This window comes from Cyphomyrmex costatus, unplaced genomic scaffold, assembly GCF_001594065.2.
Source record: "Cyphomyrmex costatus isolate MS0001 unplaced genomic scaffold, Ccosl1.0 scaffold70, whole genome shotgun sequence".
NCBI lineage: Eukaryota > Metazoa > Arthropoda > Insecta > Hymenoptera > Formicidae > Cyphomyrmex > Cyphomyrmex costatus.
Genome location: NW_017280267.1, coordinates 1,230,621 through 1,243,404, shown reverse-complemented (window position 1 = coordinate 1,243,404; position 12,784 = coordinate 1,230,621). Strand labels below are relative to the sequence as shown.

Below are 12,784 nucleotides of genomic sequence, written 5' to 3'. Positions count from 1 at the left end.
TGCGCGGCCCTTGCGGGATCGGTCCCATAATCCTCGGCGGTCGAGTCAAGATAATAGGGCCCGCCGTGACGGCGGCAGCCGCGGCGGCAAAAAGTGGTAGGTGGGGAAAGAAGCGCGGCCGAACGCGCGCGGAATTACCCGAACGTCTGCATCTGCGACATTGACCAGCATAAACTTGGCGTTGCACCTCGGGTTGATGTTAGTCAACTCGACAACCGCGGACTCTGCAGTCGGCCGTCGATCGCTGATACGAATGTGCTTAATGGGGTACCGCGTGTCGCGATCACATGACCTTGTCAACGCGAGTGTATACACGAATTATGTATGTATTATTACTATTCTCCATATGCAGAATAAAATGTGAATGCCATTGACATCGAAAATGGTGCTCCGCATTGTGGTGCTTATCCTTTCGGCGGCATTGGTCCGAGGATGGGGCATCAACCACGCGCACCCCGGAACCGGCGCCAAATGTGAGCGACTGAACGTGTCCTTCTGTCGAGGATTGCGTTACAACATGACGGCGATGCCGAATTTCATGGGTAACGAGGATCAACGGCAGGCAGAACGAGGGGTAATTTCGATTCTTGAAATGCTAAACTATTTTCCCGCTTATAACTTCATATTGGAAAAATTAGAAAATGTTCGTCATAATTTATAATTGCTAAAAAATGTGCTTTGTAATCTGAAAAATAAGATTTTTTTATATTATGATATATTATAATGTATTGTACATTAAAGCCTTTTTTTTGTTTTTTGTTTTTTTTTTAAGGAAAAGGAAATTTATGTTGACTAACTAATAGTTTATATTAACACTGGAGAATTGAAAAAATAATACATATTTTAAATATTATAATATTTCTTGTATAGCAAAATAATAACCGTTTACACTGTGAATAATTTCTTGACTGAAACTATTACATATAAATTTCTTGGTTTAAAATTACTGTTAATATAAAATGCAATTTTCCTAAAAATAAAAAATCCGTGTAGTTTACAATAATTTATTAAATATTTGTAATGTTTAAGATATTGCAAGATATTGTATAGAGAGATATTTGTGATGTTTATTACAGTCACATTGAAAGAAAATGTAATACGTTAAATATGCCGGGTCTTAATAGCTCTCAGGTGGGAAGCAGGTAGAAAAAGGGAGGAAGATTTTCATGGCAACGAGCGTTAATAAGCGATCGAAGATCAAAGAACGCACGTCCGACTCTCATTAGCAGCGATAAGGCGAATCAAAGTCGCTGAACCGCAACGTTAAGGGAGGGAGAGAACGAGAAGGGAGAGAGGAGAATAAGGGGAGAATACCGGTCCCTTTTTCTCCGAACAGGATACATCCGATACATGGTCTCTCCACAGGAGACATAATTAGAAGCCGTTTTCTCTGTGCTCGTGGATTACTGGATTTTTCGATGTATCAGTCCGATACTGATTTCGGGTCAGATATTTCACTTCCGCGAAAAGCCACTATTGATTAATGATAAAATGGAATCTAATCGCACGTAATCGTCACTACGTTCAATAGTAGTTTTTGTAAATTAATTTCAAAAATAAACTTTTTTGTATAAATTATTTTCTAATCTACTTCCTGCGAGCCAAAAATAATATGATAGTAGTATTTATTTCTATTAATTTTTATGGATGTTAGCAATCAGGGAAAACCGGAAAAAGTTAGTGATATTAAAAAGTAGTTAGGGAGACCCGAAAAAACCGGGAAAAGTCAGGGAAATTATTACAGGAACTTTATTAACCTAAGTTAAGAACCTAAAATAAAATATTAAATTATTGTATAAAATTTTAAGTTTAAACTTTATTTCTTTAAAAATTATGAAATAGAATTTTTTTTATCTTTCAGAAAAGCAATGTAAATTTTTTATAATTTTTAATGATTCTAATTTTGCAGTGAGCAATTTGCAGAAAATAATTAACAGACATTGTTAAAAAAAAACTCAAGAAATCGCAAAAATAGACGAAAAGATAAATATTATTTTAAAAGTACAAAATTAAAATTTTTATTAAAAATACTTTTAAAATGCTTGTTTTATTATATTCTCCTTTCAAAAATATAAAATCGAAATTTTTGTTAAAAATGTTTTTAAAACTAATAGTAAAAGTTATATTTTATTATTTATTTTCCATTTATATTTTATTGTACTGTTTGTAAAATAAAATATATTTTAATATTTTTTTTTGTTTTTATTCAAAGAATCTTTCAGTTTTTAATCAGAAAATACATATATCAATATATAAATTCACGCGAAATTATGTATAAGCATCCAGCTAGACTGTTCTGACTAAGATCCAGCTAGACTTTTATAGGCTTCGATTCGTATTAGATATGTTGTTAAGTGTAACCATCAATGGATGGTCCTTTAAAAATTTAATAAATTTGTTGAATCATGAAATTTTTTTTCAAAAAAATGATCGAGAAAAGTCAGGGAAAATTTTTTTCTTTTTCGCTAACATTCTAACTTTGGAACGCTTTTGTGGATGAATTTTCTCCTAAATGTCAATTTTCATGCATCTTTGTTAATAAATGCGTATTTTCGATAGATAGTAGTTAGTCATGTAAATATCTTGAATATAAGATCTCATTGCGATGTAAGGATATAGGTGTAATATACATATTTCATTATGTGATCCTTAAGGTGATGCTGGACTGATGGCCCAACTTGATCGAAGTCGATATAGTATACAGACTTTTTAATTCCGAATTCGACAATAGTGTCATCTTTCATTTCTTATATTACATTATACATATATTGTTGTGTCTCAAACGCATTTATCTAACATCCTTATCTAACATATTGTAATGCCACTCTTGCAAGATCGAGCACCTACTCTTAGATACAATTCCTGCTCGGTTTCATGGCTTTACGTCAATTTCACTTGTAGCATATAAATGAAATTTTCGAATACTCATTTCTCTTGTATTATAAAGCCCCTACCTCGTTTCTACAAGCATAGAATTGTTCTCTCAAATTTTCTGCAATTCGTCAGCTACTTATTATCAACGTGCAAGGTCTGAAACTCTTGTATGCAGCACATATGACGAGTCGACTGTAGAAGCCGATAACAAAACTGTAAGGGACTGCGCAGAATAAAAGGAACAGGGAATAGAGAACAGAGAATAAGAATTTCAACCTAACAGTAGAAACTATGTATAATATTTCACAGTACATGATTTCTGATAGGTTGAAGTTCTTATTTTCTGTTCCCTATTCTTTTTATTCTGCGCAGCCTCTACCCAGTGAGAAATGACAATGGAATTGACGTTGATTTGATGATTTCGACGTCGAATCGACATTAATTCGATGTCGATTCCATTGTCATTTCTCATTAGGTAGTCTTCTTTTACGCTATGCGTTATGCATTGTGCAAATGCGGACTTATTAATACTAATAGAGATTTTGTTGACTATATATATATATATATATATTGTATAATATGGATTACCAATTGACTTTCTCATGCTGTAATCAACATGAAAAACACCTCCATTAATTATATAATAAATTCTGGTACTTTATTGATATATTGTGAGCTCATGTTTAGTAGCGAACCTAAGTAATCAGTTTAATGCTTGATATCATAAAAGCTGCGTTCCATTTAACGCTCACGACGCTCGTGATATCGTTTCATTCTTGTTGTCTATCAAATGTCAAACAAGGAAAAACAATGCTCGTAAGCGTTGCTAGCGTTGTGGAATGCAGCTAAATTTGATAACAATAGCTCTTGAAAGAAGTCGAAAGAGAAGAAAAGAAATTAACAACTATATATTTTGTTTGCAATGGTTGTATAATATTGTTGCGCGCACACAAGTGCGATTCATCAACTTATAAAAAAGCAAAGAAGAGACTAAGCATCTATTACAATTTTCTGGGTGAATTATTTACTTAATTTTGTAATCTAAATTATTCTTACGTGCGAAAATTTCTTGTTATCTACATTGTTAATATTATTATAACACTTATCTATATTTTACTATTGACCCGATTGTACACGCCACTACGCACACGCAATGCATTTGTACACACACTCATTTATACATGTATACGACATAAGGAAAGAGGTATTTATAACCGAGGGTTCACTCTCGCTCGCTCAGTTTTATTATCGTAATAACGTTAAGGCGGCTTCCTTTGAAGATGCCTGAAGCGAGATAGCTCTGACGAGTAAAACTACGTATTTTTGTAGCAGCTGCGTTCCCCGTGCGCACGTGTGCGTGGCGCGCGTAGAGGCGTGTTCATACGTGTATGAGAATATCGTTGCTGGATGCGGATTTGATATGCGCTTTTCACACGATGGGTCGGGAATGACGATAATGTTGGATCTGCGTGGAAGGAACTTGAGAAGTCTTTAACTCTCTTTTTACAATAATAGATTATTATTTATAACTATATGCACAACGCAAGTTTGACATTGAAAAAATATTTGAAAAATCGAAATGGATAATATATATTCGTAAAGAAATTGATAATATAATAAATAAAAAAATTTTAAAAGATACATTGTACAATACTAAAAGAATAGAAGGATTATAAAAATATTTATGAAAGATTTTAAAGGAGCTTTAATTTATAAATGTTATTTAATATGTTTATTTAATTTGTTTTATTTTCTAATTTAAAATCTTAAGGGTAATTTTAAAATTTCGATGCTTTAAACAGCACAATATTATAATCGAATATTATATTATATTGTTGTAATATACTGTATCACGCTATAATATAATTGCAAGTTTTCACTGGTCAAACGTACGTTATATATTAGATTAATCGTAAAATAACTTTACCGTTATTTTATAGTTAATCAAAGATATAATTGCATAATGATGATTCTAATGTTACGTATAATTATCTACAATTATTATTTGCACGAAGTGTTAAAATTACAATCCAATTTGCATTTATAATCGACACATCCATAATTATTATAACTTAATATAATGTGCATGAAGTTAGCACCGCCATTTTGAAAAAAAATAAAATAAAATTTGTGCTGAATTGTGCTAGATTTGTGCTACATTGTGCCGCAAGAATTAATGACATAACTCAAAAAACAAAGCGTTAAATTGAAAAAAAAAACGTTTTTTTCGCTAGCACCGCCATTTTGTTTAATCGGCAAAATAAACATTGTGCTGAGTTGTGCTCGATTTGTGCTACATTATGCCGCAAAGATTTCAGCCGTTCTTTCATAACACCAAAAGTTATGACTAAAAATAGTTTTTCCCTCCGTGTTCGGTTTTTTGCCCATAAATTGGGTTTGTAGTGCTTCCATGTGATCGATACAGTATATCTGAGTTGTGCTATCGTAGCATAACTCAGCACAACCATTATATTCGCCGGCACAGCGATATTAAGGGTACTTTACTCTTGAACGCGACACTTCGCGTAAGGCTTTTTTGTTCAAAATTTGGGTTTATCATGCCTCCATGTGATCCTTAAGTTATCTTATTACTGTATTTTTGAACAAAAAAGCCTTACGCGAAGTGTCGCGTTCAAGAGTAAAGTATCCTTAATATCGCTGTACCGGCGAATATAATGGTTGTGCTGAGTTGTGCTACGATAGCACAACTCAGATATACTGTATCGATCACATGGAAGCACTACAAACCCGATTTATGGGCAAAAAACCGAACACGGAGGGAAAAATTATTTTTAGTCATAACTTTTGGTGTTATGAAAGAACGGCTGAAATCTTTGCGGCACAATGTAGCACAAATCGAGCACAACTCAGCACAATGTTTATTTTGCCGATTAAACAAAATGGCGGTGTTAGCGAAAAAACGTTTTTTTCAATTTAACGCTTTTTTTTTTTAGTTATGTCATTAATTCTTGTGGCACAATGTAGCATAACTCTAGCACAATTCAGCACAAATTTTATTTTATTTTTTTTCAAAATGGCGGTGCTAACTTCACGCACATCTTAATATAGATGCAATTTGGTAATACAAGTACACTTACATATAAGTGCATTTTAAAAGCCTTTATGACTTGATACGAGCATAATATTTTAACATGTATATATGTATGTGATTACATCTTTACCTATTATACATGATTATGATTGAAATACATCTATCTTTTCACGAAGTTGTACAAACGAAAAAAAAAAGATTATTCGGACAAATATAATAAATCGAAAAACACGGTGAACATATCTCTGACTTGCTGCTATCACATTCGATAAAATCATATTTTAAATATTAATTGAACTACATTCAATTGATTAAATATAGTTTAGTTCAATTAAAAATACAGATATTCATGTAGCGTTGGAACCAACCTCAATGACCTTGACCTTAACATATTTTGTTAAGGTTACAACTCTGAGCGATTTCCAATAAGTTTTAGCCGTCATTCGTTATTCATCAATAAGTTATTAACAAAACGATTTAACAAAATAACGTTTATTATTTCTTATCAAAAAAATTTTCTTTAAAAATTTCTTTGAAAATTAATTCCAACTTTTTAGTAAACCTATAAATTTTGTTTTGCAGACTTATAACGTTTCCAAGTTCGATGAGTCCTAATCTTAATTGTAAAAAAGACGGAAAATAATCAATCACATGCCATTGTTTGTGGAAAGCAGTAAATTGTAGGGTGGTGTGCTTGGTCAGTTTCTTTGTTTTGATATGATGTTTCGAAGATAAAAATCTACGGTGAAAAATAGAAAAAAATCGCAAATAAAAAAATGACTGCTTTAAATTTGAAATAAATTATTTGAATATTTCAAAATTTCAAAAATTACAAAGTTAAACGTTTCAATCAATCAAATTAAAGAATGGTAGATAACGCAGCAATGACTTTAAAGCAGTATAGCTTTGGAAATTCCAAAATACTCTTTAAAACAATTGAAAATACGCGATTTTCAGTATTCAGGAATTTTTAAAATCTCAAAATTCCAAAACTTAAATACCAGGAATCAAGAATCAAAGTCAAATACATTCTGATATTTTACGAATGTATTTTCTAAACAGTCGTGCAGTTTAATAATTGACAATCCTAAAATTATCTTATTCTCAATCATGGTTTCTGATATATCAAGAAATTTCATGTTAAAATTTATAATTTAGAAGCGTGTTTACGGGATGTAATGACATAAGTTTATTTTCCATAAGTTATTTTCGCGGAGACGGGTAGTGCCAGAAGAACTTATAATCTAGTTTCCGAAAGCGAATGCGATTGCACTCTCTTGCAAAAAATATCCCTCGCTCTTCCCTCAAGCTCGACATTACATGCCAACGATTTATGCATCACATCGCGTAAATATATACATGCTGCCTCACAAAGGATCTTACAATGACTCGATCAAAGCGGAACGAGTGAGCCGCGTAAAGACAAAAGCAGGGAAAGAAAAGGTCCGCAATAAGAAGTAAGTCGGTCCTGTGCAATCGTCCTTGTTCGTTTCTTTTTCTATCCGAGTTGTCTGTCAAGCCGCTTCGGAAATACTCCGAAGAGACTTGTATACGAGAGTGACGGAGAGGGTAGAAAGAGTAGGATGCGCCGTTTCCTACAATTCCTATTCCATCTTTTTCTGGTCATTCTCAGAGGAGAAGAATGCTAAATTATGAACGAACCGGTCTGCTCAGATTTCTTCGTCGGCATGGCGCTCCTCCTTTCGCTTTGCCGGGTTTAAGATAACTGAGGCGAGAGCTAAGATTACAAAAAGAAACTGATTACACATATAAAAAGAATAACGTAATTTCAATAAGATCATTCAAAATTCTGATCTTTAACATTTCTTTAAATAAGATGTAGAGAGAGAGAGAGAGATTAACAATTACAACAGCTTCGCTGCTCCATCGTTCTCCTCCCGTCGCGAATTCGTTAGCTGTCTTGCTATGTTTCTGTTTTCCTTCTATACTCGGGCGCTAATTTGCTAACTTTAACATCGTATAACGAACTGAAAGCTCAGCTCAAAAAATGACTCAGGTCTTTTGTATTTGGATTCTTGTCCTGTATCTCATGTTATGCTCCATATATGTTTTTTTAGTTACACCCTGTACATATTATAATATTATATCACGATGTATGTACGAGTATTAAAAGAATTTATTGTTTTATTTTATCTAATAAGAAGTAAAATATATGAAGTAGATATTAACAAATAAAATCGTGCTGAATAGCATTTCTTATCTTTATTATATTTAGATCAAAATGCGAAGAATATGGAGACAATATCATAAGATTTGTTGAATTACAGAGAAAATTCAATTTGCGTTAAGAGAGGAAAGATATGTCCTGAACATAAAATTCGAAATAAGCCAGTGTTGGATAGTATCTCTACACATGCATCTAGATACATGTAGAGATATTTTTTATACATCTAACCCATATCTGAGATGCATTCAAATTTAAGAATCATGCCGGGAAAAAATACCATCGCTTCACTCCAGACCGGGACTCTCGCTGTGGAGCCACACAGTCTGACGAAAACTTAGTTTATATCCTACGCTAGATAAAAAAACAGCAAAATCAAACTGATTTTGAGATACATTTTTGATTTTTCAGATACATATCTTCAGTATGAGCACAATTCCATGTATAATATAATTGCATTCAGCTTTATTACAATTTAAAATTAATTATTATTATTTTATTGTTTATAATATGATTATAGAATTGTGAAAAGAGAGATTACAGAAATATAGAATATACACATTATATATATATAATTCTCTCTTATAATAAATGCAGATTTAAAAGAGACGGAACATTAATAAGTTTTTTAAATTTCGCTAATGCTATATGGTATAGAATCAAGATCCTGTCAAGTGACTTTCTCGCTATATTGATTACTGATATGCGTCCATCGTGCGTGTTTATCTCTCTCTCTTTCTCTCTGGACTGCTCTCGGCTGGTCCACCTTGATGGGTGAGAAGAGAACCCAGGGAGAAAGGCGCGATGCAGGGCAAGCTGGAGGGCTTTGTCGTTATGGGTTACCACGTAATTTCATGAGGCTATAATTTGGGGAGCACCGTGAAAGAGAAGAGCGTCGGGTTCCTCTCGTAATGGGTGAATCTAGAGGGGGAAGGAAAGGGCAGGAGATAGCAAAGAATGGTCTCGATGGGCTTCAGACGTGCGAGGGATCTATCAGGATTGAGGCGGGAAGAATGGGCGGGATAATTACCCCTGATGCCCACCGCTCGTTATATTTCATGGAAGCGAGGCGTCTCCTCTCCGCCTGGTGCATTACACTCTCGCTCTCCATCTTTGTTACATGCTTTGCTTCACGTTTAGAGAACAGAGGAATGTATACAAATTTACTTAAAATGTTAAAACATCCTGTGAAAGAAATATCAATATATCGTGACAAATTTTTTTGTCGAATATTTCACTGGATTACAATCGATTTGGAACAATGTAAATTAAAAATCAGTTAAAAATCAAGTATTTAGCGACTGGATCAAAATGACTGGTCAAATATCATATGAGCTTCAAGGAGAAATAAAGTTTCACGGTAAAATTTATACACTTGGTTTTAATTACACGTGTACTTACTTGACACATGCATTTACAGCTGGCGACCTTCATGCCACTGGTCCACTACAACTGTTCGAAACACCTTAGGCTCTTCTTATGCGCCGTTTTCGCCCCAGTCTGCTCGGAACATGTAGCTATACCGGCTTGCAAGTCTCTCTGCCTTTCTGTAAGAAGAGATTGCGAACCGGCCTTAACCAGTCTCGCATTGCCGTGGCCGCACTTACTGGATTGCAATCGCTTCCTTGATCGTGGTAAGCTCACTTTGAATTATCAATAAAGTGTAAAATGAATCTTGCTGGAAAGTCGAATGCCTTTTAATAGAGGGAACATGGAGTAGATGTTAATATTGTATACAATAGAAATAAGACATTGAACAAGAATCTGAAACATTTATATTTTTAATTATTTTTTATACATAAATTTCGTAGAAAATCTCGCTGACAATTAGAAATCTTAATACGTTTAAATTATATATATAATATTACATATAAATATACGAGATAGTAATTAAATTATATGTTAAAATTAACTTTATTCTTCCTATATTTGCAGGAAATACATTGTGCGTGCAGCCGCCGGATGAAACGTTGGACGACACTAATTCACCAACACTACCAACCATTCAGCAACAATGGCCGGTGATGTACGAACGACCACCGCAAATATCTATAAAATTGCAACAACAGCAACAGCATTATCAATGTCCACCTCATTTTGTGCAGATATCCGAAATGGAAATGGTTAGAATAAGCGAATAAATAAGAGGAAGCAAAAATTGTTTAGAAGAAGCATTCAAACTTAAATTAAAATTTAATAATTATATAAAAAATAAAAATAGCAGCACACATGCATTGCTGTTTCTTTTATTCTTTGTGTATAATTATTGAATTATAAATTAAATTTGAACGCTTTTTGTAAATATGTTTTCGTTTTCATGGTTATGCTTCAGATTTCTTGCGCACCACGTTGTGGTACCGACGCATATTATCGCGCAGAAGACAAAAAGTTCACCGAGCGTTGGATGACTGGCTGGGCATGGCTCTGCTTCCTGTCGACGCTTTTCACTCTGTTGACCTTCTGGGTCGAGCCGTCCAGATTTCGTTATCCTGAAAGACCGATAATCTTTTTGGCGCTCTGCTATAATCTCCTCTCCATGGCGTACATTATCCGCGCTGTGGTTGGAGCTGACAATCTCAGCTGCGTCAGTCAGATTGATGGGCCGAGTTACATTCCAGTCAGTAAATAGATTCTTTCCAGTAAATAATGTAATCTTTTATAATTAATATTTGATTGTTTAAAAGTTACCGTACTAGAGATATTTATAATCCTTATATTTTAATTTTATTATTTTCCCGACAAATTAAAATTTTCAAAGATATTTTTTTAAGAATTAGAGCAATACATTAATTCAACTGTGTGTGCGTGCGTGCATGTGTGTGTGTGTGTGTGTGTTTGTGTGTGTGCTGCAATAATTTAACAGCTTAAAAAAACATACCACTTTTACTTATCACTCCAAGAGAAAAAATCAGCCCATTTTATCTATCACGTTTTTTTCATCTGCTTTTACTTATCTGCTGCAATTTACTGTTTATCTATGAATAGGTCCGCGATGCTATGAAAAGTATTCCTTGTACAATTTGGTGGCTGATCAGGTATTATCTGGGATTAGCCAGCAATATGTGGTGGGCAATGCTGTGTGGTTGCTGGTTGCTAAGCGCCAGGAATGAGTGGAGCAGCGAAGCTCTTTATGACATTGCGCCCTATCTTCATGCAGCCGCATGGATTCTTCCAATATTTTTTACAGGAGGTAACTTTATATCTATTTCAAATCTACTTTCCAAATTATCAAAGTAATAATTTTTATTAAAGTAATAATTTAAAACCATGATAAAGTACAAAAGTACGGACTCTCTAAAAGAATTTGCAACAGTTTTTGAATTTCTAACATAAAAGAGCTTAAAGTTTTCCTTATAAAATTGTTTTTAAAAAATGTCTACGATTTTTGGTTACTGAGTTATTGCAAATTAAATAATATGAACATTTTGACATTGATTGCTCATAACTCTGTCAAAACCATCGCAATTAAAAAAATAGATTCTTAGATATGCTCTAGAGAGATACTCTAATAGAACAAAGTTTCAGATTAATTTTACTTTTAATAAAATTGTAAGTGTTTGAATTTTGAATAATAAATTAGGCATGAACTCTTGCACTGAACTCCAATAGTCATAGTTTCTACATTTATAATTTCTTTAGCAAGATACAAATTCACATGTCTTTCTTCATATAGGAAGCCTACTGTCGCGTAACGTAGTGGCAGACGAATTAACCGGATTGTGCCAGATCTCAGATGAGTCGGCACTATGGTTAGAAGTGTTGCCGCACGCCATGCTGCTATTGCTGGGCTGCGTGTTTGGTAGCGTTGCGGGAAGCGCGCTGGTGCGCGTGCGAAGGGCCGTACGCTGCGCTGGACGCAGCGCAATGAAACTGGAACGCCTGATGACGCGGCTAGGTATCTTCGCGCTGTTGTACGCGCTGCCAGCACTGGGTGGCCTTGTCTGTGTGCTGCAGGAGGCCTCGGTGAGGCCACGGTGGCGAAAATTGGCATTGTTGGCCGCGTTAGACTGCCGCGCGGCGCAGAATTGCGCTCCAGGCCCAATATATCGGGCAGCCGGGCTCGAAGTTGCTCTTCTCAGACTCTTCCTGTCCCTCGTGGTCGGTGTCACCTCCGGCATGTGGGTATGGTCCGGTAAGACCTGTCGTGCTTGGAGCAGACTACTCGTTGCACCCAAAAAAACCACCAGGATACAAAGCCCTTTTCAAGGTATCAAACAGGATGACAACATCGCTTAATGACGTTAGATCCTATCAATGCGACATTTAAAAGATGTTGAAGTTTCAGATCTTGCGAATGTGCTTTTCGTATTTTAGACATTTTCTCAACATTGTGCGCGCACACATGTATACGTATATGTGTGTAGGAATGTATGGTTTTTACAAACATCCCTGTTGCAATTGTGATCTTCCTTAAATATCGTGAACGTATCGCGATTTATACTATATATATGTATATACGTATTACATATTTGTTCAACTACGTTTTTGTAGCGTAAAAAATTTTTTATAAGTTCAGAACAGTAAAAGTACCAAATAATAAAAAATATTAGTTGTTTAGGAATTTGTTTTTTAATGTAACAGCATTGAAAAGTCCCTAATAAAATTCAGAGTTTTTAAAGAAAAAAATCTTTACGCGAAATAGAAAATTATATTATATTAGGTTTTTTAAATTG

General features: G+C 34.4%; 1 protein-coding gene across 1 annotated transcript; it reads left to right on the top strand.

Annotated features, from left to right (window-relative positions):
- Positions 1–364: 364 nt before the first annotated feature.
- LOC108780443 (frizzled-9-like) lies at positions 365–12,524 on the top strand. The gene is made up of 6 exons (XM_018548153.1): positions 365–574; positions 9,532–9,745; positions 10,047–10,234; positions 10,444–10,728; positions 11,097–11,301; positions 11,785–12,524. The coding sequence occupies exons 1-6, from the start codon at positions 365–367 to the stop codon at positions 12,345–12,347; spliced, it is 1,665 nt and encodes a 554-aa protein (XP_018403655.1). The 3' UTR covers positions 12,348–12,524.
- Positions 12,525–12,784: the final 260 nt, after the last annotated feature.